At 49.2% G+C, this 24,509-nt stretch overlaps 2 protein-coding genes across 2 annotated transcripts; both read left to right on the forward strand.

Moving 5' to 3' along the window:
* Positions 1-433: 433 nt before the first annotated feature.
* On the forward strand, positions 434-4,928 carry LOC141580372 (PRAME family member 20-like). The gene is made up of 3 exons (XM_074381476.1): positions 434-765; positions 1,457-2,038; positions 4,227-4,928. The coding sequence occupies exons 1-3, from the start codon at positions 479-481 to the stop codon at positions 4,786-4,788; spliced, it is 1,431 nt and encodes a 476-aa protein (XP_074237577.1). The 5' UTR covers positions 434-478; the 3' UTR covers positions 4,789-4,928.
* An 8,014-nt stretch (positions 4,929-12,942) lies between these two features.
* On the forward strand, positions 12,943-17,593 carry LOC120366018 (PRAME family member 20-like). The gene is made up of 3 exons (XM_039474070.2): positions 12,943-13,251; positions 13,942-14,523; positions 16,700-17,593. The coding sequence occupies exons 1-3, from the start codon at positions 12,965-12,967 to the stop codon at positions 17,259-17,261; spliced, it is 1,431 nt and encodes a 476-aa protein (XP_039330004.2). The 5' UTR covers positions 12,943-12,964; the 3' UTR covers positions 17,262-17,593.
* The last annotated feature ends 6,916 nt before the right edge of the window (positions 17,594-24,509 follow it).

Consider the following 24,509-nt stretch of genomic DNA (forward strand, 5'->3'; position numbering starts at 1 on the left):
CTACTACAAAGAAAACAAGTAGAAAAACCCATTCTAGGAGTGACCAGTGAATGTTCCCAACCATCTTATTTGTAGGGACTGTGAATGTCGGCATGTAGGGCTTGGGACATAACATTCCCATTGTTTTAGAACCCTGAGTAATTAGAAATTTCCCCCAACGGTGGGAGGGGTTAGGCTTCAGGCTCCCCCATACTCACTACTCGGTGGATGGAACACTGGCTGGAAAGGAAGGGCTAGTGGTGCTCCTGCCTCCTCGCTGCTTGAGAAAAGCTGGTGCTAATGCCAGCAGAGACAGAACGCTAGCTTTGTAGCCACTGAGCACAGAGTAGAATTGACGAAAACGAAGACAAACTCTTTCACCATTGCCAGAGCACTGACTTTGGCCCTAGGAGAGGATGAGATTGCATGGGCTTGGTCTGAGAGTGATGCTCTTTCTCTGGATTTGTCCTCTGGAAGTTTTCCTTGCAGGTTGGTGAAGATGAGCATCTGGACTCCACCCAGACTCCTGGAGCTGGTGGGACGGAAGCTGCTGAGGGACCAGGCCTTGGCCGTCTGCACCCTGGAGGAGCTGCCCACGGAACTTTTCCCCCCGCTGTTCATGGAGGCCTTCAGCAGGAGACACTGTGAGGCCCTGAAGGCGATGGTGCAGGCCTGGCCCTTCCCCCGCCTCCCTCTGGGGTCTCTGATGAAGACGCCTTGCCTGGAGACCATCCAAGCTGTGCTCCATGGACTTGATGCACTGCTGACCCAGGGGGTTCGTCTCAGGTGAGGTGGCCCAGATGGGCAGGTAGGGAGGGCCCAGGTGTCCAGAGAAGGAAGAGCTAGGTTGTGAGGAGTGGGGAGGCCCAATGGGGAGCCCACAGGCTTCTGATGGTGCTGATGAGAAAGCTCAGTGAGGCCTTGGCCATTGCCCAGCTCCTCAGGGAAAGAACTGCTCATCACGCAGGGTCCGTGGAGGTCACAGGAACCTCTCTCTTAGTGGCAATGAAGGGCACCACTAAAAGTGGGAACTGAGCAGGGCACGGACGCTCACACCTGTAATCTCAGCATTTGGGAGGCTGAGGAGGGTGGATCACCTGTGGTCAGGAGTTTGAAACCAGCCTGGCCAACGTGGTGAAATTCTGACTCTACTAAAAATACAAATATTAGCTGGGCATAGTGGTGAGTACCTGTCATCCCAGGTGCTCGGGAGGTTGAGGCAGGAGAATCACTTGAACCCAGGAGGTGGAAGTTGCCGTGAGCTGAAATCTCACCACTGCACTCCAGCCTGGGCGACGGAGGGAGACCTATTCTCAGAATAAAGAGAAAGTGGAATTGAACAGGCTCCAAGGGGACAGCAGGGTGGAGAAAAGTCAGGGAAAGAAAAAAGCAAGGAGGGGCGCAGCTGGCATGCAGGATGTGAAGCTGACGTTCAGCAGTGACCGCTTACATTCTCAGCCTCTCTATCTTCCCACAGAAGAAGGAAACTTCAAGTCCTGGATTTACGGGATGTCAGTGAGAACTTCTGGATGGTGTGGTCTGAGGCCATGGCCCGCGGGTACTTACCAGATGCCACGAGGAAGAGAAAACCAGCTCAGGACTGTTCAGTGATGAGAGGACAGCAGTGCTTGACTGTGTTCGTAGACCTTTGCCTCCAGAACAGGACTCTGGATGAATGCCTCACCTGCCTCTTTCTGTGGGTCAAGCAGAGGGAAGGTTTACTACACCTGTGCTGTAAGAAGCTGAAAGTCTTGGGAACGCCCCTCCACAAAGTCCAAAGCATCCTGAATATGGTGAACCCAGAGTGTATCCAGGAGGTGGAAGTGAATTGCAGGTGGCGACTGCCCGACCTGGCAGAGTTTACCCCATACCTGGGCCAGATGAGGAATCTTCACAAGCTCGCTCTCTCCCACGTCGACGTCCCTTGCTACTTTTCCCCAGAGCAGAAGGAGGAGTTTGTTACCCAGTTCACCTCTCAGTTCCTCAAGCTGCACCACCTCCAAAAGCTGTATATGAACTGTGTTTCTTTCCTCGAAGGCCATCTGGCCCAGCTGCTCAGGTGAGGAAGGATGGTGAGCTTTCTCTGCAGACCGCAGCAGAGCCTTTCCAGGTCACAGTAAATGCTAGTGGGCATCTACTGCGACCGCCTATGAGGAGGTGACGGTGAAGGGGACACTAGAATGTCAATGCATTCTCCTGTGGGCGGCTCTGTCCTGAAATGGGTATCACACAACCATTCCAATAAAGGCAGAGGGATCAGTGGGGGTAGATGCTATGGAGAGGCTGCCATGCTAGGAAGCTGGCTACTGAAGGGTTCAGCTCTAGGGAGGGTGAGTTAGTGAATTCCTCCTGAGGACGCGCGTCTAAGTTAAGATGATGAGAAATAGGTCAGTCATGGTGGCTCATGCCTGTAATCCTAGCACTTTGAGAGCCTGAGGAAAGAGGATAAGTTGAGCCCAGAAGTTTTAGAGAAGTCTGGGTAACACAGCAAGATTGCTGACTAAAAATAGGAATTAATAAAAATAAAAACAAACAAGATAATTTTTTTTATTTTGAAATGAAATTTCACTTGATTGCCCACAGGGAGTGCAGTGGCGTGATCTCGGCTTACTGCAACCCATACCTCCCGGGTTCAAGTGATTCTCTTGCCTCAGTCTCCGGAGCACCTGGGATTGCAGGTGTGGGCCACCACACCTGGCTAATTTTTGTGTTTTTGTAGAGACTCGTCTTCACCATATTGGCCAGGCTGGTCTCAAACTCCTGAGCTCACGTGATCCCCCTGCTTCAGCCTCCCAAAGTGCTGAGATTACAGGCGTGAGCAAACACGCCCAGCTCAAACAAGATAATTTTTATTTGTTTGTTTGTTTGTTTGTTTATTTATTTCTGTTTGAGACAGCGTTTCGATCTGTCACCCAGGCTGGATGCAGTGGTGCAATCTCGGCTCACTGCAACCTCCGCCTCCCGGGTTCAAGCGATTCCCCTGTCAGTCTCCTGAGTAGTTGGGATTACAGGCACTTGCCACCACACCCGGCTAAGCGTTGTATTTTAAGTAAAGACCAAGTTTCACTATGTTGGTCAGGTTGGTCTCGAACTCCTGGCCTTGGCCTTCGAAAGTGCTAGGATTACAGGCGTGAGCCACCATGCCAGGCCAAACGAGATTAGTTTTAAAAAGATGTTGGGAAGTGGGGGAGTGAAGTGGGCACTGAAGAGGGGAATGCTCATCAAACCTGCACGTTTCAGAATAATACAAGCTCTGTGCTCAACAGCTTGGGGAACACAAATGATCTCATCTCTTTTTTTTTTTTTTTTTTTCTTTTTTTTAAGGTGGGGTTTCACCATGATGGCCAAGCTAGTCTTGAACTCCTGACCTCAGGTGATCCACCCACCTCAGTCTCCCAAATTGCTAGGATTACCTCATCTCTAATTCCCGGTCACAAGAGATTGTTTTGAGCTCCAGGTAAATTAATTACCTAGGAAACAGAAGGTCAGAGAGTAGGCACAAAGACTGGTAAAAGTGATAAATGGTTTGCGGATTAGACAGGCCTGTCAGGGACCCCTGCAGCCTGGGCACCCCAGCTGATGTTGCAGAATCCCGCCTGGGTTTGTCCGTAAGCCTGTGTCCCCTCTGGGCTCCCGTGGCCCAGAGATGTGTTTTTATCCCTGAAGGATGAGTAAAGGGAGCTTCAGGGATTCTGTGAACTTGATCCATTCCTATAAATGATGGTGAAAAGACTCAGGAGGAAATGAAATTTTTCTTTGTTTTTCTTTTCTTTTTTTTTTTAGACACAGTCTCACTCTGTTACAAAGGCTGGAGTGTAGCAGCATAATCTCTGCTTACTGCAACCTCCACTTCCTGGGTTCTTGTGATTCTCCTGCCTCAACCTCCCAAGTAGCTGAAATTACAGGCGCCTGCCACCACGCCTGGCTGATTTTTGCATTTTTAGTAGCGATGTGGTTTCACCATTTGGCCAGGCTGCTCTCCAACTCCTGACCTTAAGTGATCCACACATCTCAGCCTCCGTAAGTGCTCGGATTACAGGTGTGAGTTACTGCATCAGGCCTAAGATGGACTTGACCTCAGTGGCAAAGTTCTTCATCACGCAGCATCCTAAATGTTGACTATCAGACAATCGGAATGACCTTGGACTTGGGCAAAATGGTCTTCGTCCATCATCTTGAAGTCATCCCCCACCACCCTTCACTCACCCCTATGATTCCCCAGAACTAACTTCTTGCTCTCTCCCCAGCTGTCTGAAGACCCCGTTAAAGACCCTCGCAATAACGAACTGTGTGCTTTCGGAATCGGACTTGAGGCATCTGTCCCAGTCCCCCAGCATCAGTCAACTAACGACCCTGGACCTGAGTGGCATCAGCCTGGCCAATCTGAGTCTTGTGCCTCTCCAACTCCTGCTAGAAAAAGTGGCAGCCACCCTGGAATACCTGGACTTAGATGACTGTGGGATCGAAGACTCCCAAGTCAATGCCATCCTGCCTGCCTTAAGCCGCTGCTTTGAGCTCACCACCTTCAGCTTTCGTGGAAATCCCATCTCCATGGCCACCCTGGAGAACCTGCTGTCCCACACAATCAGACTGAACAACTTACGCCTGGAGCTGTATCCCGCCCCACGGGAGAGTTATGATGCTTCTGGTGCTCTCTGCCGGTGGAGGTTTGCCCAACTGGGGGCTGAGCTGATGGGGAGAGTGAAGGTCTTGAGGCAGACCAAGAGGGTCTTGTTCTCTACCGCCTGCTGCCCTCACTGTGGCCACAGGGCATATTATGACCTGGAGGTAAATCAATGCAGCGGTTGAATATCTGCCTGTTTGCGTGGATGTATCAAATGCTTTCTTCTGGACACTTGGAAACTAAAACGTAGGTCTTAGGCACATCCTCCAGGGAGCACAGAACCCATCGTTCCAGACACGGCTCTGAAAGTGGAAAAGGAAAAGTAATGAAGCAGGGGCTGGACTTGGGGAAACACTGACATGGATTGGATGAGACTTCGGGGATCTGTATCCTATAGCGTCAAAAACGGGAATCTGAGTGTCTAGAGTGGAATTCAGGCTTGCAAATGCCTGAGGGAGTTACCCTTGCATGGATGGTTGCAAAGAAACAGAAATAAAGGGAAACCGAGTGGAAACAGTCTGGTGCCTTCTATTATCAAGTAACCTGTTTTCCAGTTGAAGACTCAGGGAATCTTCAGTTATTGATGAAAAAAAAACCCAAAAGGCACTGAGTCTTGCAATCAGTAAGATTCAGCTCCAGCAAATCAAGGCATTTAAATGAAATTTGGTTACTGTAATCAATTTCCTCCCATTCTTGTTTGTTGGTTTTGAGACAGTTTCACTTTTGTTGCCCCGGCTCACTGCAACCTCCACCTCCTGGGTTTAGGGTATTCTCCTGCCTCAGCCTCCCAAGTAGCTGGGATTACAGGCATGCATCACCACGCCCAGCTAATTTTTGGATTTGTAGTAGAGACAGGGTTTCACTATGTTGGTCAGGCTGGTCTTAAACTCCTGACCTCAGGTAATCCACCCACCTGGGCCTCCCAAAGTGCTGGGATTATAGGCATGAGCTACCATGCCTGGTTCTTTTATTTTTTATTTTTTAATTTTTTATTTTATTTTTATTTTTTTGAGATGGAGTTTCGCTCTTGTTACCCAGGCTGGAGTGCAATGGCGCGGTCTCGGCTTATGGCAACCTCTGCCTCCTGAGTTCAAGCGGTTCTCCTGCCTCAGTCTCCTGAGTAGCTGGGATTACAGGCAGGCACCACTACACCCGGCTAATTTTTGTATTTTTTTTTTTTTTTTTTTTTTTTTTAAGTAGAGATGGGGTTTCGCTATGTTGGCCAGGCTGGTCTCAAACTCCTGATCTCAGGTGATCCACCTGCCTTGGCCTCCCAGAGTGCTGAGGTTACAGGCGTGCACCTGTAAAATGGGTGAGAGGCCATTGCTCCCGGCTGTTTTTAAATGGACATAATGGTGAGCTAGCCATGTGGTTGGGGGGTCCCCGGAGAATCTCCCACCAGCCTGCACACTGTGGGAACGCGCAGTGGGGTGGAGCTTCGGGAGTAGCGCTCTCCGCAGCGGGGAGGAGTCTGGCATTGAGGAGAGTTCCTGTTCCGTCTTTTTCCTTTTCATGCAGTATAATCCTGCTTTACTCACCCTTCAAACCGTCTGCAAGCCTGAATTTTTGCGGCCATGGGACGAACAAGGACCCAGTCTTTAGCCGAACTAAGGAAGTCCTGCAACAATGGAACCTAATTTAGGGAGTCCCTTTAGTCTCCTAACTGGGTTCACTGATGGAACTGAGATTGTGGGCTGTGTGGGACCATAGGAAACTCCCATTCCCATTGTTTTCAACTTTTAGGTTGCAAAGGCATTTCTTTTTTGGTGGGGGTTGGGGAGACAGGAGTCTCGCTCTGTCACCCAGGCTGGAGTGCAGTGGCAGGCTCTTGGCTCACAGCAAGCTCCGCCTGCCGAATTCAAGCGATTCTCAGGCCTCAGCGCCCCCCCCAACCCCTCTCCCCCAGTAGCTGGGTCTACAGGTGCCCACCATCACATCCGGCTAATTTTTTTTGCATTTTTAGAAGAGACCAGGTTTCACCATGTTGGTCAGGCTTGTCTTGAACTCCAGACCTCAGGTGATCTACCCGTCTTGGCCTCCCAAAGTGGTAGGTTTATAGGCATGAGCCACTGCACCAGGCCTTTTTAAATTTTGAGACAGTTTCACTCTGTTCCCCAGGCTGCAGTGCAAGTGGCATGATCTCAGCTCACTGCTCCTCTGTCCCCTGGGGTTCAAGCGATTCTCCTGCCTCAGCCTCCCGAGTGGCTGGGATTATTTTTGAGACCGGGTTTCACCATGTTGATTGACCAGGCTGGTCTCCAATTCCTGACCTTATGATCCACCCACCTCTGCCTCTGAAAGTGCTGAGATTACAGGCATGAGCCACCGCTCCTGGCTGAGAAGACTTTTTTTTTTTTTTTTTCCTCAAAAAAGTGGAGATCTGAGCTTCGGAGATCGCCGTCAGTAATATTTCACAGTGCTGTTAGAGTTTAGTGGAGCAATGGCTAATAATTCATGAATTAGGAGTGATCTTGCCTGCTTTTTATTTTATTTATTTATTTATTTGAGACGGAGTTTCGCTCTTGTTACCCAGGCTGGAGTGCAATGGTGCGATCTCGGCTCACCGCAACCTCCGCTTCCTGGGTTCAGGCAACTCTCCTGCTTCAACCTCCTGAGTAGCTGGGATTACAGGCGTGTGCCACCATGCCCAGCTAATTTTCTCTATTTTTAGTAGAGACGGGGTTTCACCATGTTGACCAGGATGGTCTCGATCTCTTGACCTCGTGATCCACCTGCCTCAGCCTCCCAAAGTGCTGGGATTACAGGCTTGAGCCACCCCGCCCGGCCTAGGTATTGTTTCAGTTTCTTCCAGAGAAGCCTTAACCTAAGCCCTGAGACCAATCACACCCTCAGTGGCACCTCTCTTCCACCTGAATGAGTGAATAAACTGGTACATTAGGTGATGTAAAACCCACAAGACCATCTGATACATGACAGTTTTATTCTGATTTTGTAGGGATGATACCTCAGTTTTTGTAAAACTTTTTTTTTTTTTTTTTTTTTTTTTCTGAGATGGAGTCCTGTCTGTCTCCCAGGCTGGAGTACAGTGGCATGATCTTGGCTCACTGCAACCTCCGCCTCCTGGGTTCAAGCAATTCTGCATCAGCCTCCCAAGTAGCTGGCATTGCAGGCGCTGCCACAGCTGGCTAATTTTGTACTTTCAGCAGAGATGGGTTTTCTCCATGTTGGTCAGGCTGGTCCGGAACTCCCATCCTCAGGTCATCCACCTACTTTAGCCTCCCAAAGTGCTAGGATTACAGGTGTGAGCCACTGTGCCTGGCCTATAACGCTATTTTAACGATAAAATATTTTTATAATTTTCATGTGTTCTCCTGACAACACTACTTTCAGGGTTTATTTTTCTGTCTGTTGTCCAGAACAGATTGAAGCCGTCCCTGCCTCACACTCAGAACTATACAGGTCACATATTAGTAAAATTTCATGAGTGTTTGTGGAGTTCATTAATGAATGAATTCTTTTTTTTTTTTTTTTTTTTTTTTTTGACAGCCTCTCCCTCTATCACCCAGGCTGGAGTGCAATGGCACAATCTCAGCTCACTGCAACCTCTGCCTCCTGGATTCAAGAGATTTTCCCATCTCAGCCTCCAGAGTAGCTGGAATACAGACATTTTTGTATTTTTAGAGACGGGGTTTCACCATGTTGGCTAGGCTGGTCTTGGGCTCCTGACCTCAGGGGAGCCACCCTGGCTGGCCTTGAATGAATGAATTCACTTCCACCCGATCCCTAACGCTTTCAATTTCTTGATTCAGGAAATGAATATGAATATCTGATATTAATAGAGTTCTGATTCAATCAATTAATCTTCAGAGAGCCAAAATCCCAATCAGCATTAATTGGGTGGAGATTCAGAAATCCAATCAGATATCAGTTTTTGATTGGAAGCTAGCAGTGGATACTTGGAGGGGAGGGGATGGGAGTGGTGATTACAAAGGTCAATAAAAGCTTCAAAAGACCCACAGGAGAGACCATAAGTCTTCGAACCTGGAGTTACTGCTTGTGTCTTGAGGTCTGAGCACGCTGCAAACTGAGTCCAGATCTGGTAAGTCACTAATCTCTGTAAGGACCCTCCTGTACGGCCCCTTCCACTTGATCTATATAGTCAGCCCGTCTAGAATGGGGAGAATTCAGCCTAAGATGGCACAGAGTTATATCTTGTCATTTTTTGTTTTTGTTTTTGTTTTTACTTTTTTCATACGAACAGTATGAAAAACAGCTTTGATTTCTTCCTCTAAATGGAGTTTTAAAGCCTGGTCAAAAGGGGGAAACCCCATCTTTACTAAAAATATAAAAATTAGCCAGGCATGGTGGTAGTCACCTGTAATTCCAGCTACTAGGGAGGCTGAAGCAGAATTATTTGAACCCAGAAGACAGAGGTGGCAGTGAGCTGACACGGTGCCACTGTACTCCAGCCTGGGCCACAGACTGAGCATCCGTCTCAAAAAAAAAAAAAAACAATGCAGTTTTGTCTTTATTTCAAAAATTTTGATTTGTGCTATGGTTTATGTCATTTCAAAATTCTTACAGGGTAGGCTCAGGCCTCACACCCGTAATCCTAGCACTTTGGGAGGCCGGGGCAAGCAGATCACCTGAGGTTGGGTGTTCTAGACCAGCCTGGTCAACAGGGCAAAACCCCGTCTCTACTAAAAAATAATAATAATAATATATAATTTGCTGGGCCTGGTGGCACATGCCTGTAATCCCAGCTACTCGGGAAGCTGAGGAAGAGGAGTCACTTGAACCTGGGAGGCAGAGGTTGTGTGAGCCGAGATCTTGCCATTGCACTCCAGCCTGGGCAACAAGAGCAAAACTCCATGTCAAAAAGAAAAAAAAGCTGGGCATGGTGGCTCATGCCTGTAATTTCAGCACTTTGGGAGGCTGAGGCCAGCGTGACCAACTTGGCAAAATCTTGTCTTTACTAGAAATACAAAAATTAGCTGGGCACAGTGGTGGGTGCCTGTTATCCCTACTCAAGAGGTCGAGGCAAGAGAATCCCTTGAACCTGGGAGGCGTAGGTTGCAGTGAGCCGAGATCCTGTCATTGCACTCTAGCCTGGGGGACCAAAAAAAAAAAAAAAATTCTTGGTGGGAGCAGAAACTCATGCTTATAACCCAGAAGTTTGCGAGGCCAAGGTGGGAGGATCATTTCAGCCTAGGGATTCAAGACCAATCTGGGCAACATGGCAAACCCCCATCTCTACAAAATATTTTTTGGGGCGTTGAGGGGTTAGAGTCTCACTCTGTTGCCCAGGCTGGATCACAGTGGTGTGATCTCGGCTCACTGGAAGTGAGACTGCAGTCTCACTCTGCCTCCCAGGCTCCAGCTATTCTCTTGCCTCAATCTCCCGAGTAGCTGGGATTACAGCCACCTGCCACATTGCTCAGCTAATTTTTGTGTTTTTAGTAGAGGTGGAGTTTCACCATGTTGACCAGGCTGGTCTCGAACTCCTGACCTCAAGTTATCCACCCGTCTTGGCCTCCTAAAATGCTGGGATTATAGCCATGAGCCACCGGTGCCCGGCCTCTACAAAAACTTCTTTAAAATAATAGTCATGATGGCAGGCATCTGTAGTCCCAGCTGTTGGGGTGGCTCACATGGGAGAATCCCTTGAGCCTGGAAAATTGAGGTTGCAGTGAGCCGTGCTCACAGCACTGCTGTACTCTAGCCTGGGCAATACAATGAGATCCTGTCCAAAAACAACCCCACCAAAAAAATCTTAACCAAACAGTTAAGAAAATCCAAGCAATTGAAATCAGTAGGCCAATCCCAACCCCCACAAAAAGGGGGAGAAAGAGAGTTTAGAAGCCTCTACATGCCAACATCCCATTTAGACAGTTTAATCCGGCAGTTGTGGTTTTGTTAGAAAAACAGTGTTAAAGGTTTCCAATAATTCCCACAGTGGCCATAAATTATTCTGGGTGTAATTTTACCATCAGTTTAAAAATGGCCACATGAGAATGACCATGAAATCTGAATGGTCTTCTGTCAGAAAGAGGTTAAACCCCTCCCTATCTCACAGTTAGGACTATGAAGGTCACATATTAGTAAAACTCCATGTTTGTGGAGCAAATCAGTGAATGAGTCCTAGACTTTCACCCTATCCCTAATTCTTTCACTTTAATGAATGAAAATCTAATTTGTTCAGTTAATCTGTAAGAAAGCCAACAATTCAATCAGGATTAACTGGGGTTAGGAAAACTTAAGGAATCTAATCAAATATTTTCTTTTTCCTTTTTTTTTTTTTTTTTTTTTTTTTTGCGATGGAGTTTCACTGTATCACCCAGGCTGGAGCACAGTGGCTCCATCTTGGCTCACTGCAACCTCCCCCTCCCGGGTTCAAGTGATTCTCCTGCCTCAGCCTCCAGAGTAGCTGGGATTACAGGCATGTACCACTACACCTGGCTAAGTTTTTGTATTTTTAATAGAGATGGGGTTTCTTCATGCTGGCCAGGCCTTGAACTCCCAACCTCAGGTGATCCACCCACCTTTGCCTCCCAAAGTGCTGGGATTACAGGCATAAGCCACTCATGCCAGACCTTCAATTTTTTTTTTTTTTTTTTGAGACCAGTTTTGCTCTTGTCTCCAGGCTAAAGTGCAATGGCATGATTGGCTCAATACAACCTCCTCCTCCCGATTCCTCCTCCTCAGCCTCTCCAATAGCTGGGATTAAAGGTGCTAGCCACCACACACAGATAAATTGTGTCTTTTTAGTGGACATGAGGTTTCGTCATTTTGGCCAGGCTTTTCCCCACCGCTGTTCATGGAGGCCTTGAACTCTTGACCTCAGATGATCCACCCAGCTCAGCCTCCCAACAAGTTGGGATTGTGGGCGTGAGATGCCATTCCCAACCCCATTCTATTCCTTAATAATATGTTTAGAGCAGGCTAGGTGCAGTGGCTCATGCCTGTTTTTCCAGATGAAAGGATCTGGGCTTTGAATTTTCCTCTAAATGCAGTTTTGTCTTTATTCCAAAAATGTTGATTTGTGCCGTGGTTTCTGTCATTTCAACATTCAGAAGTTTTTTCTTTTTTCTTGAGACAGAATCTTGCTCTGTTGCCCAGGCTGGAGTGCAATGGAATGATCTCGGCTCACTGAAACCTCTGACTTTCTGGTTTAAGTGATTGTCCTACCTCATCCTCCCAAGTAACTTGGACTACAGGCGCCTGCCACCATGCCACGCTAACTTTTTTTTTTTTTTTTTTTTTTTTGGTATTTTTAGTAGAGATGAGGTTTCATTGTGTTGGCCAGGCTGATCTTGAACTCCTAACCTCATGATCCACCTGCCTCAGCCTCCCAAAGTGTTGAGATTACAGGTGTGAGTCACTGCGCCTATCTAAAGTGGGTCATTTTTAACATGTCTAAGAGATGTGTACTGGAAACATCTCTGTCTTGCAAATGATCCATAATACTGTCACATAGCTTTAAAAATTTCTCACTGAAATTTTAAATAATGAGGCCAGGCGTGGAGGCTCAGGCCTATAATCCCAGAATTTTGGGAGGCCAATGTGAGTGATTTGCTTGAGTCTAGGAGTTCAAGACCGGCGTGGAAAACAGAGCGAAACCCGCTGTCTTTACAGGAGGTCAAAAAATCAAAGATTAGCTGGGAGTGTTGATGCAGGACTGTGGTCCTAGCTACTTGGGAGACTGAGGTGGAAGAATCCTTAGAGCCTGGGAGGTCACTACTGCACTGAGCTGAGATGGCACCACTGTACTCCAGCCACTCCAGCCTGGGTGACAGAGCAAGACCCTATCAGAAAAAAAAGAAAAAAGAAAGAAAAGAAAAGAAAGGAAGACAGAAGGGAGGAAAACAGGAAAAGAAGAAAGTGAGAGAGAAAGGGAAAGACAAATAGAGAAGTAAGCTTAACTACTACAAAGAAATCAAATAGAAAAACCCATTGTAGGAGTGACCAGTGAATGTTCCCAACCATCTTATTTGTAGGAACTGTGAATGTTGGCATGCAGGGCTTGGGACATAACATTCTCATTGTTTTAGAACCCTGAGTAATTAGAAATTTCCCCCAACGGTGGGAGGGGTTAGGCTTCAGGCTCCCCCATACTCACTACTCGGTGGATGGAACACTGGCTGGAAAGGAAGGGCTAGTGGTGGTCCTGCCTCCTCACTGCTTGAGAAAAGCTGGTGCTAATGACAGCAGAGACAGAACGCTAGCTTTGTGGCCACTGAGCACAGAGTAGAATTGAAGAAAACGAAGAAAAACTCTTTCACCATTGCCAGAGCACTGACTTTGGCCCTAGGAGAGGATGAGATTGCATGGGCTTGGTCTGAGAGTGATGCTCTTTCTCTGCATTTGTCCTCTGGAAGTTTTCCTTGCAGGTTGGTGAAGATGAGCATCTGGACTCCACCCAGACTCCTGGAGCTGGTGGGACAGAAGCTGCTGAGGGACCAGGCCTTGGCCGTCTGCACCCTGGAGGAGCTGCCCACGGAACTTTTCCCCCCGCTGTTCATAGAGGCCTTCAGCAGGAGACACTGTGAGGCCCTGAAGGCGATGGTGCAGGCCTGGCCCTTCCCCCGCCTCCCTCTGGGGTCCCTGATGAAGACGCCTTGCCTGGAGACCTTCCAAGCTGTGCTCCATGGACTTGATGCACTGCTGACCCAGGGGGTTCGTCTCAGGTGAGGTGGCCCAGATGGGCAGGTAGGGAGGGCCCAGGTGTCCAGAGAAGGAAGAGCTAGGTTGTGAGGAGTGGGGAGGCCCAATGGGGAGCCCACAGGCTTCTGATGGGCTGATGAGAAAGCTCAGTGAGGCCTTGGCCATTGCCCAGCTCCTCAGGGAGAGGACTGCTCATCACGCAGGGTCCGTGGAGGTCACAGGAACCTCTCTCTTAGTGGCAATGAAGGGCACCACTAAAAGTGGGAACTGAGCAGGGCACGGACGCTCATACCTGTAATCTCAGCATTTGGGAGGCTGAGGAGGGTGGATCACCTGTGGTCAGGAGTTTGAAACCAGCCTGGCCAACATGGTGAAATTCTGACTCTACTGAAAATACAAATATTAGCTGGGCATTGTGGTGAGTACCTGTCATCCCAGGTGCTCGGGAGGTTGAGGCAGGAGAATCACTTGAACCTAGGAGGTAGAAGTTGCCGTGAGCTGAAATCTCACCACTGCACTCTAGCCTGGGCGACGGAGGGAGACCTATTCTCAGAATAAAGAGAAAGTGGAATTGAACAGGCTCCAAGGGGACAGCAGGGTGGAGAAAAGTCAGGGAAAGAAAAAAGCAAGGAGGGGCGCAGCTGGGGTGCAGGATGTGAAGCTGACGTTCAGCAGTGACCGCTTACATTCTCAGCCTCTCTATCTTCCCACAGAAGAAGGAAACTTCAAGTCCTGGATTTACGGGATGTCAGTGAGAACTTCTGGATGGTGTGGTCTGAGGCCATGGCCCGCGGGTACTTACCAGATGCCACGAGGAAGAGAAAACCAGCTCAGGACTGTTCAGTGATGAGAGGACAGCAGCGCTTGACTGTGTTCGTAGACCTTTGCCTCCAGAACAGGACTCTGGATGAATGCCTCACCTGCCTCTTTCTGTGGGTCAAGCAGAGGGAAGGTTTACTACACCTGTGCTGTAAGAAGCTGAAAGTCTTGGGAACGCCCCTCCACAAAGTCCAAAGCATCCTGAATATGGTGAACCCAGAGTGTATCCAGGAGGTGGAAGTGAATTGCAGGTGGCGACTGCCCGACCTGGCAGAGTTTACCCCATACCTGGGCCAGATGAGGAATCTTCACAAGCTCGCTCTCTCCCACGTCGACGTCCCTTGCTACTTTTCCCCAGAACAGAAGGAGGAGTTTGTTACCCAGGTCACCTCTCAGTTCCTCAAGCTGCACCACCTCCAAAAGCTGTATATGAACTGTGTTTCTTTCCTCGAAGGCCATCTGGCCCAGCTGCTCAGGTGAGGAAGGATGGTGAGCTTTCTCTGCAGACCGCAGCAGGGCCTTTCCAGGTTACAGTAAACGCTAGTGGGCATCTACTGTGACCGCCTATGAGGAGGTGACGGTGAAGGGGACACTGGAATGTCCATGCATTCCCCTGTGGGCGGCTCTGTCCTGAAATGGGTATCACACAACCATTCCAATAAAGGCAGAGGGATCAGTGGGAGTAGATGCTATGGAGAGGCTGCCATGCTAGGAAGCTGGCTACTGAAGGGTTCAGCTCTAGGGAGGCTCTGTTTGTGAATTCCTCCTGAGGACGCGTGTCTAAGTTAAGATGATGAAAAATAGGTCAGGCATGGTGGCCCATGCCTGTAATCCTAGCACTTTGAGAACCTGAGGAAAGAGGATAAGTTGAGCCCAGAAGTTTTAGAGCAGTCTGGGTGACACAGCAAGACTGCTGACCAAAAATAGGAATTAATAAAAATAAAAACAAACAAGATAATTTTTTTTTTTTGAAATGAAATTTCACTTGATTGCCCAGTGGGAGTGCAGTGGCGTGATCTTGGCTTACTGCAACCTGTACCTCCCGGGTTCAAGTGATTCTCCTGCCTCAGTCTCCTGAGGACCTGGGATTACAGGTGTGGGCCACCACACCTGGCTAATTTTTGTATTTTTAGTAGAGACTAGGCTTTACCATATTGGCCAGGCTGGTCTCAAACTCCTGAGCTCACGTGATCCCCCTGCTTCAGCCTCCCAAAGTGCTGGGATTACAGGCGTGAGCAAACATGCCCAGCTCAAACAAGATAATTTTTATTTGTTTGTTTATTTTTTTACTTATTTATGTTTGAGACAGAGCTTAGATCTGTCACCCAGGCTGGATGCAGTGGTGCAATCTCGGCTCACTGCAACCTCCACCTCCCGGGTTCAAAGGATTCTCCTGTCAGTCTCCTGAGTAGTTGGGATTACAGGCACTCGCCACCACACCTGGCTAAGTGCTGTATTTTCCGTAAAGACCAAGTTTCACCATGTTGGTCAGGTTGGTCTCGAACTCCTGGCCTTGGCCTTCGAAAGTGCTGGGATTACAGGCGTGAGCCACCATGCCAGGCCAAACGAGATTAGTTTTAAAAAGATGTTGGGAAGTGGGGAAGTGAAGTGGGCACTGAAGAGGGGAACGCTCATCAAACCTGCACGTTTCAGAATAATACAAGCTCTGTGCTCAACAGCTTGGGGAACACAAATGATCTTATCTCTTTTTTTTTTCCCCCCTTTTTTTTTAAGGTGGGGTTTCACCATGATGGCCAGGCTGGTCTTGAACTCCTGACCTCAGGTGATCCACCCACCTCAGTCTCCCAAAGTGCTAGGATTACCTCATCTCTAATTCCCGGTCACAATAGATTGTTTTGAGCTCCAGGTAAATTAATTACCTAGGAAACAGAAGGTCAGAGAGTAGGCACAAAGACTGGTGAAAGTGATAAATGGTTTGCGGATTAGACAGGCGTGTCAGGGACCCCTGCAGCCTGGGCACCCCAGCTGATGTTGCAGAATCCCGCCTGGGTTTGTCTGTAAGCCTGTGTCCCCTCTGGGCTCCCGTGGCCCAGAGATGTGTTTTTATCCCTGAAGGATGAGTAAAGGGAGCTTCAGGGATTCTGTGAACTTGATCCATTCCTATAAATGATGGTGAAAAGACTCAGGAGGAAATGAAATTTTTCTTTGTTTTCCTTTTCTTTTTTTTTTTAGACACAGTCTCACTCTGTTACAAAGGCTGGAGTGCAGCAGCATAATCTCTGCTTACTGCAACCTCCACTTCCTGGGTTCTTGTGATTCTCCTGCCTCAACCTCCCAAGTAGCTGAAATTACAGGCGCCTGCCACCACGCCTGGCTGATTTTTGCATTTTTAGTAGAGATGTGATTTCATCATTTGGTCAGGCTGTTCTCGAACTCCTGACCTCAAGTGATCCACCCATCTCAGCCTCCCAAAGTGCTCGGATTACAGGTGTGAGTTACTGCATCAGGCCTAAGATGGACTTGACCTCAGTGGCAAAGTTCTTCATCATGCAGCATCCTAAATGTTGACTATCAATCGGAATGACCTTGGGCTTGGGCAAAATGGTCTTCGTCCGTCACCTTGAAGTCATCCCCACCACCCTTCACTCACCCCTATGATTCCCCAGAACTAACTTCTCGCTCTCTCCCCAGCTGTCTGAAGACCCCGTTAAAGACCCTCGCAATAACGAACTGTGTGCTTTCGGAATCGGACTTGAGGCATCTGTCCCAGTCCCCCAGCATCAGTCAACTAATGACCCTGGACCTGAGTGGCATCAGCCTGGCCAATCTGAGTCTTGTGCCTCTCCAACTTCTGCTAGAAAAAGTGGCAGCCACCCTGGAGTCGCTGGATTTAGATGACTGTGGGATCGAAGACTCCCAAGTCAATGCCATCCTGCCTGCCTTAAGCCGCTGCTTTGAGCTCACCACCTTCAGCTTTTGTGGAAATCCCATCTCCATGGCCACCCTGGAGAACCTGCTGTCCCACACAATCAGACTGAACAACTTACGCCTGGAGCTGTATCCCGCCCCACGGGAGAGTTATGATGCTTCTGGTGCTCTCTGCCGGTGGAGGTTTGCCCAACTGGGGGCTGAGCTGATGGGGAGAGTGAAGGACTTGAGGCAGACCAACAGGGTCTTGTTCTGTACCGCCTGCTGCCCTCACTGTGGCCACAGGGCATTTTATGACCTGGAGGTAAATCAATGCAGCTGTTGAATATCTGCCTGTTTGCGTGGATGTATCAAATGCTTTCTTCTGGACACTTGGAAACTAAAACGTAGGTCTTAGGCACATCCTCCAGGGAGCACAGAACCCATCGTTCCAGACACGGCTCTGAAAGTGGAAAAGGAAAAGTGATGAACCAGGGGCTGGACTTGGGGGAAACACTGACATGGATTGGATGAGACTTCGGGGATCTGTATCCTATAGAGTCAAAAACGGGAATCTGAGTGTCTAGAGTGGAATTCAGGCTTGCAAATGCCTGAGGGAGTTACCCTTGCATGGATGGTTGCCAAGAAACAGAAATAAAGGGAAACTGAGTGGAAGCTGTCTGGTGCCCTTATTATCAAGTAACCTGTTTTCCAGTTGAAGCCTCAGGGAATCTTCAGTTATTGATGAAAAAAAAACCCAAAAGGCACTGAGTCTTGCAATCAGTAAGATTCAGCTCCAGCAAATCAAGGCATTTAAATGAAATTTGGTTACTGTAATCAGTTTCCTCCCATTCTTGTTTGTTGGTTTTGAGACAGTTTCACTTTTGTTGCCCCGGCTCACTGCAACCTCTACCTCCTGGGTTTAGGGTATTCTCCTGCCTCAGCCTCCCAAGTAGCTGGGATTACAGGCATGCACCACCACGCTCAGCTAGTTTTTGTATTTGTAGTAGAGACAGGGTTTCACTATGTTGGTCAGGCTGGTCTTAAACTCCTGACCTCAGGTAATCCACCCACCTGGGCCTCCCAAAGTGCTGAGATTATAGGCATGAGCTACCATGCCTGCTTCTTTTATTTTTTACTTTTTATTTTTTTATTTTATTTTTATTTTTTTGAAACGGAGTTTCGCTCTTGTTACCCAGGCTGGAGTGCAATGGCGCGGTCTCGGCTTATGGCAACCTCTGCCTTCTAAGTTCAAGCGGTTCTCCTGCCTCAGTCTCCTGAGTAGCTGGGATTACAGGCAGGCACCACTACACCCGGCTAATTTTTGTATTTTTTTTTTTTTTTTTTTTTTTTTAAGTAGAGATGGGGTTTCGCTATGTTGGCCAGGCTGGTCTCAAACTCCTGATCTCAGGTGATCCACCTGCCTTGGCCTCCCAGAGTGCTGAGGTTACAGGCGTGCACCTGTAAAATAGGTGAGAGGCCATTTCTCCCGGCTGTTTTTAAATGGACATAATGGTGAGATAGCCATGTGGTTGGGGGGTCCCCGGAGAATCTCCCACCAGCCTGGAGAATCTCCCACCAGCCTGCACACTGTGGGAACGCGCAGTGGGGTCGAGCTTCGGGAGTAGCGCTCTCCGCAGCAGGGAGGAGTCTGGCATTGAGGAGAGTTCCTGTTCCGTCTTTTTCCTTTTCGTGCAGTATAATCCTGCTTTACTCACCCTTCAAACCGTCTGCAAGCCTGAATTTTTGTGGCCATGGGACGAACAAGGACCCAGTCTTTAGCCGAACTAAGGAAGTCCTGCAACAATGGAACCTAATTTAGGGAGTCCCTTTAGTCTCCTAACTGGGTTCACTGATGGAACTGAGATTGTGGGCTGTGTGGGACCATAGGAAACTCCCATTTCCATTGTTTTCAACCTTTAGGTTGCAAAGGCATTTCTTTTTTGGTGGGGGTTGGGGGGACAGGAGTCTCGCTCTGTCACCCAGGCTGCAGTGCAATGGCAGGCTCTTGGCTCACAGCAAGATCCGCCTGCCGAATTCAAGCGATTCTCAGGCCTCAGCGCCACCCCCCCAACCTCTCTCCCCCAGTAGCTGAGTCTACAGGTGCCCACCATCACACCCGGCTAATTTTTTTGCATTTTTAGTAGAGACCAGGTTTCACCATGTTGGTCAGGCTTGTCTTGAACTCCTGACCTCAGGTGATCTACCCGTCTTGGCCTCCCAAAGTGGTAGGTTTATAGGCATGAGCCACTGCACCAGGCCTTTTTAAATTTTGAGACAGTTTCACTCTGTTTCCCAGGCTGGAATGCAAGTGGCATGATCTCAGCTCACTGCACCTCTGTCCCCTGGGGTTCAAGCGATTCTCCTGCCTCGGGCTCCCGAGTGGCTGGGATTATTTTTGAGACCGGGTTTCACCATGTTGATTGACCAGGCTGGTCTCCAATTCCTGACCTTATGATCCACCCACCTCCGCCTCTGAAAGTGCTGAGATTACAGGCATGAGCCACCGCTCCCGGCTGAGAAAACTTTTTTTTTTTTTTTTTTTCTCAAAAAAGTGGAGATCTGAGCTTCGGAGATCGCCGTCAGTAATATTTCACAGTGCTGTTACAGTTTAGTGGAGCAATGGCTAATAATTCATGAATTAGGAGTGATTTTGCCTGCTTTTTATTTTATTTTATTTATTTATTTATTTATTTGAGACGGAGTCCCACTCTTGTTACCCAGGCTGGAGTGCAATGGTGCGATCTCGGCTCACCGCAACCTCCGCTTCCTGGGTTCAGGCAACTCTCCTGCCTCAACCTCCTGAGTAGCTGGGATTACAGGCGCGCACCACCATGCCCAGCTAATTTTCTGTATTTTTAGTAGAGACAGGTTTCACCATGTTGACCAGGATGGTCTCGATCTCTTGACCTCATGATCCACTCACCTCGGCCTCCCAAAGTGCTGGGATTACAGGCATGAGCCACTGCTTCTGGCTTATTTATTTTAAGATGGGGTTTCACCATGATGGCCAGGCTGGTCTTGAACTCCTGACCTCAGGTGATCCAACCACTTAGGCCTCCCAAAGTGCTAGGATTACAGGCGAGAGCCACCGCGCCCGGCTTTTATTTTATTTTTTAAAAAAGATGGGGTTTCACCAAGATGGCCAGGCTGGTCTTGAACTTCTGACCTCAGGTGATCCACCCACCTCGGCCTCCCAAAGTTCTAGGATTGATAGGCTTGAGCCACCGTGCCCAGCCTTGCCTGCTCTTTACAGGTTGGGACATACGCTTCTTGGTATCAGAAGGGAGGAACTGTGCCTCTGTGGCCATTTACTGTAGAATGGATTTGGGGTAAACTGAGTGCTCTGTTTTCACACATGCTGAAGAAATGACTTTGGCCCTGGGAGAAGTGGGGGTTGCGCGGATTGGCCTGAGAAGCTTGCTTTTTCTTTCTTTCTTTCTTTCTTTTTTTTTTTTTTTTTGAGACGGAGTTTCCCTTTTGTTACCCAAGCTGGAGTGCAATGGTGCGATCTCAGCTCACCGAAACCTCCGCCTCCTGGGTTCAGGCAATTCTCCTGCCTCAGCCTCCTGAGTAGCTAGGATTACAGGCACGCGCCACCATGCCCAGCTAATTTTCTGTATTTTTAGTAGAGATGGGGTTTCACCATGTTGACCAGGATGGTCTCGATCTCTTGACCTCGTGATCCACCCGCCTCGGCCTCCCAAAGTGCTGGGATTACAGGCGTGAGCCACTGCGCCCGGCCCAGAAGCTTGCTTTTTCAAAGCTGGACTGCCCTCTAGAGTTTTCCGTGCAGATTTATCAGAATGAGCCTGCAGGCCCCACGCAGACTCGTGGAGCTGGCAGTGCAGAGCCTGCTGAGGGACCCGTGCTTGGACACCTCCACTCTGGATAAGCTGCCAGGTAAAGTCTTCCCCCTGATGTTCACGGAGGTCTTCAGCAGCAGGCACTATGAGATTCTACAGGCCATGGTGCGGACCTGGCCCTTCCCCTGCCTCCCTCTGGGGTCCCTGATGAAGACACCTCCTCTGGAGACCTTGCGAGCCGTGCTGGAGGGACTTGATCCAGTGGTGTACGTGAAGCTTCGCCCCAGGTGAGGTGACTAGCTGGCCTGGTGGGAAGGGCCCAGACATCCAGAGAAGGGACAGCTGGCTCGGGAGGAGTGGTGGGGTTGGGGAGCCAGGATGGCTCAGATGGTGCCGGTGATGAGAGGCCTTGGCCACTGCCCAGCTCCTTGGGAGCTCCCACCATGCAGGGTCCACTGAGCAAACAGGAATCTGCCTCCTCCCAGTGGAAGGTTAAGGAACTACAAGTGGATATCAGGAGTAATCAAAGGGAAAAGGGTGGAGAAGTGACAGAAGGGGACAGGAACAGCTGATTGACATCTTGAATGTGGAGTGAAAGCTCAGGTCTTCCCCGGGAGCAAAGATGGAGCTCCCGTTTCTAAAGACCCATCCCCATCAGTGCTGGGGCCTTGCCTACATGCTAAGCCTTTCCCCTATTTTACCCACAGGAGGTGGAAACTTCAAGTACTGGATTTGGGGAATGTGAATGAGAATTTCTGGACCACGTGGTCTGGATCTAGGGCCCTGTCGTGCTCCCCAGAGGCCACGAGTAAGAGGCAGACAGTGGAGGACCATCCAAGGACGGGAGGGCGAAGGCTGTTGTGGATGTTCATACATGAGCCCTCGAAGGTGTTCATAGACGTCGGCCTCAAGGAAGCTACCCTGGATGAGTGGCTGAGCTACGTCTGCCACTGGATTCACTGCAGAAGACGTTTAGTACAGCTGTGTTGTCATAAGGTGCAGAATTACCCAATGCCCGCTTCACATTTCAGAAGATTAGTGGAAATGGTATACCCAGACAGTATCCAGGAGTCGGAAGTCCAGAGAAAGCCCTCGCTGAATAGACCACCAGGAAGGTTTGCCCCTTACCTGAGCCAGTTAAGCGAACTTCACAGAGTCTTGGTAGCCTTCGGTTATGATCATGAGTTATCCGTGTGTGCCCAATAGCAGTTCATTCCTGACTTGGAAACTCCGTCCCTCAGCCTGGACCGCCCTGAGAGTTTTTTTTATGAGAATTGCCAATTATATCAATGAACACCAGGACCACCTGCACAGGTGAGAAAGGATGGTGAGCTTTCTCCGCATACTATACCACTGCCTTTTTCTTTTTTACAGTAAACACCAGTGGGCATCTACTGTGTGCCAGTCACTAGTGGTGTCACAGGGAATGGGGCACTAGAATGTCAATACATTATGCTGTTCAGTGCTCTATATCCTGAAGGGAGTAACACAAGACCACTCAAATAAGGGCAGAGGGATGGCCTGGGGTAGATGCTACAGAGAGATGTGTAGGCAGCTGGTTAGTCGAGCTCAGATCTAGTAGGGTGCAATTGTGAATTCCTTGTTAGGAAGTTTGTTTAAAGTTAATATGATGGGCCAGGCGTGGTGGCTCATGCATGTAATCCAAGCACTTTGGGAGGCTGAGGAGGGCAGATCATGAGGTCAAGAGATCAAGACCATCCTGGCCAACATGGGGAAACCCCATCTCCGCTGAAATACAAAGATTAGCTGGGCGTGGTGGCGTGCGCCTGTAGTCCCAGCTGCTTGGGAGGCTGAGGCAGAAAAATTTCTTGAACCTGGGAGGCAGAGATTGCAGTGAACCGAGATTGCGCCACTGCACTCCAGCCTGGCGCTTGGTGACAGAGCGAGACTCTGTCTCAAAAAAGAAACAAATACAAACCATAAAGTTAACATGATGAAAACTTACTCATCATACAGAGGAGAGTATACAAGAAAGAAGTAGCATCAAACCTGTGCATTTCACAGTAGAAGCTCTGTCCTCACAGCTTAGTAAATGCCGATAATCCTGTCCCTAATTCACTGTCTGTAAAAGATTGTTTTAAACTCCGGGAAAGGTAATTGACTTGGGACATGCATGCTTCTGGAACAGGGTGAGGAGTAGGCATGGGAATGGTGCAAAATGATAGGTGGTTTGCAGATGCAGGCATGTCGGAACGTCTGCAGGCAGGAAGCCACAGCTGATGTCCCCAGACCTTGCTCAGTTGAGTTCTTTGTGCACGTCTCCCACTAGATGAGGTTGTCTGCTGAAAGATGAAGTAAAGAGGCTTTAGAGATATTGTGGGCTTGAACCAATCACACCAGCGAGGATGAAAGGATTGAGCCTAAAATGGGACTGCCTCTGAATGATCTGAGTCTTTTTCTTTTGAGACAAAAGTTTCGCTCTTGTTGCCCAGGCTGGAGTGCAATGGCGCAATCTTGGCTCACTGCAACCTCTGCCTCCTTGATTCAAGCTATTCTCCCGTCTCAGCCTCCCGAGTAGCAGGGATTACAGGTGCGCACCACCACACCCGGCTAATTTTGTGTTTTTAGTAGAGATGGGGTTTCTCCATGTTGGTCAGGCTGGTCTCAAACTCCCGCCCTCAGGTGATCTGCCTGCCTCAGCCTCCCAAAGTGCTAGGATTACAGGTGCAAGCCACTGTGCCCGGCAATGATCTGAGTCTTCATCACGCAGCACCTTGAATGCTGACCATCATGTGATGATGGGAACAAACTTGTATTTGGGTGACTAGCAACGTGGACCAGCAATCTCGAGCCCCTGGGAGCCCTGCTAGAGAAAGCTGCTGCTAGCTAGTCTTGAGAGCCTCCTCTTACGGGACTGTGGGATTCAGGACACGCAACTCAGGGTCATCCTGTCTGCCCTGAGCCGCGGCTCCCGGCTCACCACTTCCTAGTTTTACGGAAATGAGGCCTGTGAAGGCTCTGAAAGGCCTGCTGTGTCACACAGGCGGGTGAGCGAGGCAGGCCCGGAGACGCACCCTGCCCCTCTGAAGAGTCTTGACAGCAGGGGTCATGTCAGTTGGGAGATCCTCACCCTGATTTGGGCTGAGCTGATGCGTGTCCTCAGAGAAGTAGGGCGGCCCCAGAGGGTCTTCTTTGGTCTTGACCCCTGCCCTTCCTGTGGTGCATGGCCGTCTGAGAAACTGGAGTTCCATCCTTGCTCCTAGGGAAGGCCTGGTTAATGGGGTTGGACACTCGCCCTTACGGACACTTGGGCCCTAAAATCAAGGACGTGGGTGCTTTTTTTTTTTTTTTGACTCAGGGTCTCGCTCTATCACTCAGGCCCAAGTGCAGTGGCAGAATCTCAGCTCACTGCAACCTTTGCCTCCTGGGTTTAAGTGATCCTCCTGCCTCAGCCTCCTGAGTAGCTGGTGTTATGGATGTGCGCCACCGCACCCGGTTAATTGTTTTTTGTTTGTTTGTTTTTTTTTTTTTTTGGTAGAGACAGGGTTTCATGAGCTTGGCAAGGCTGGCCTCCTTGAGGTCACTCCTGACCTCAAGTGATCTGCCCACCTCGGCCTTCCACAGTGCCGGGGTTACAGGCATGGGCAGCCTAGCCCGGTCAGGTGCATCTTAAAGGAAGACAGAGCTGTGCGTTTCAGGCAGGTGCTCACTGTCAGTGGATAAAGCAACAGTGACTCAGCAGGGAGCAGTACTGGGTGACTGGGCGTCCATGAGGCCTTCAGGGACTTTTGTCCTAGAGTTAGAAATAGAACCTGAAGTTATAGAGT

This window comes from Saimiri boliviensis, chromosome 11 (assembly GCF_048565385.1).
Source record: "Saimiri boliviensis isolate mSaiBol1 chromosome 11, mSaiBol1.pri, whole genome shotgun sequence".
In the NCBI taxonomy this organism is placed as follows: Eukaryota; Metazoa; Chordata; class Mammalia; order Primates; family Cebidae; genus Saimiri; species Saimiri boliviensis.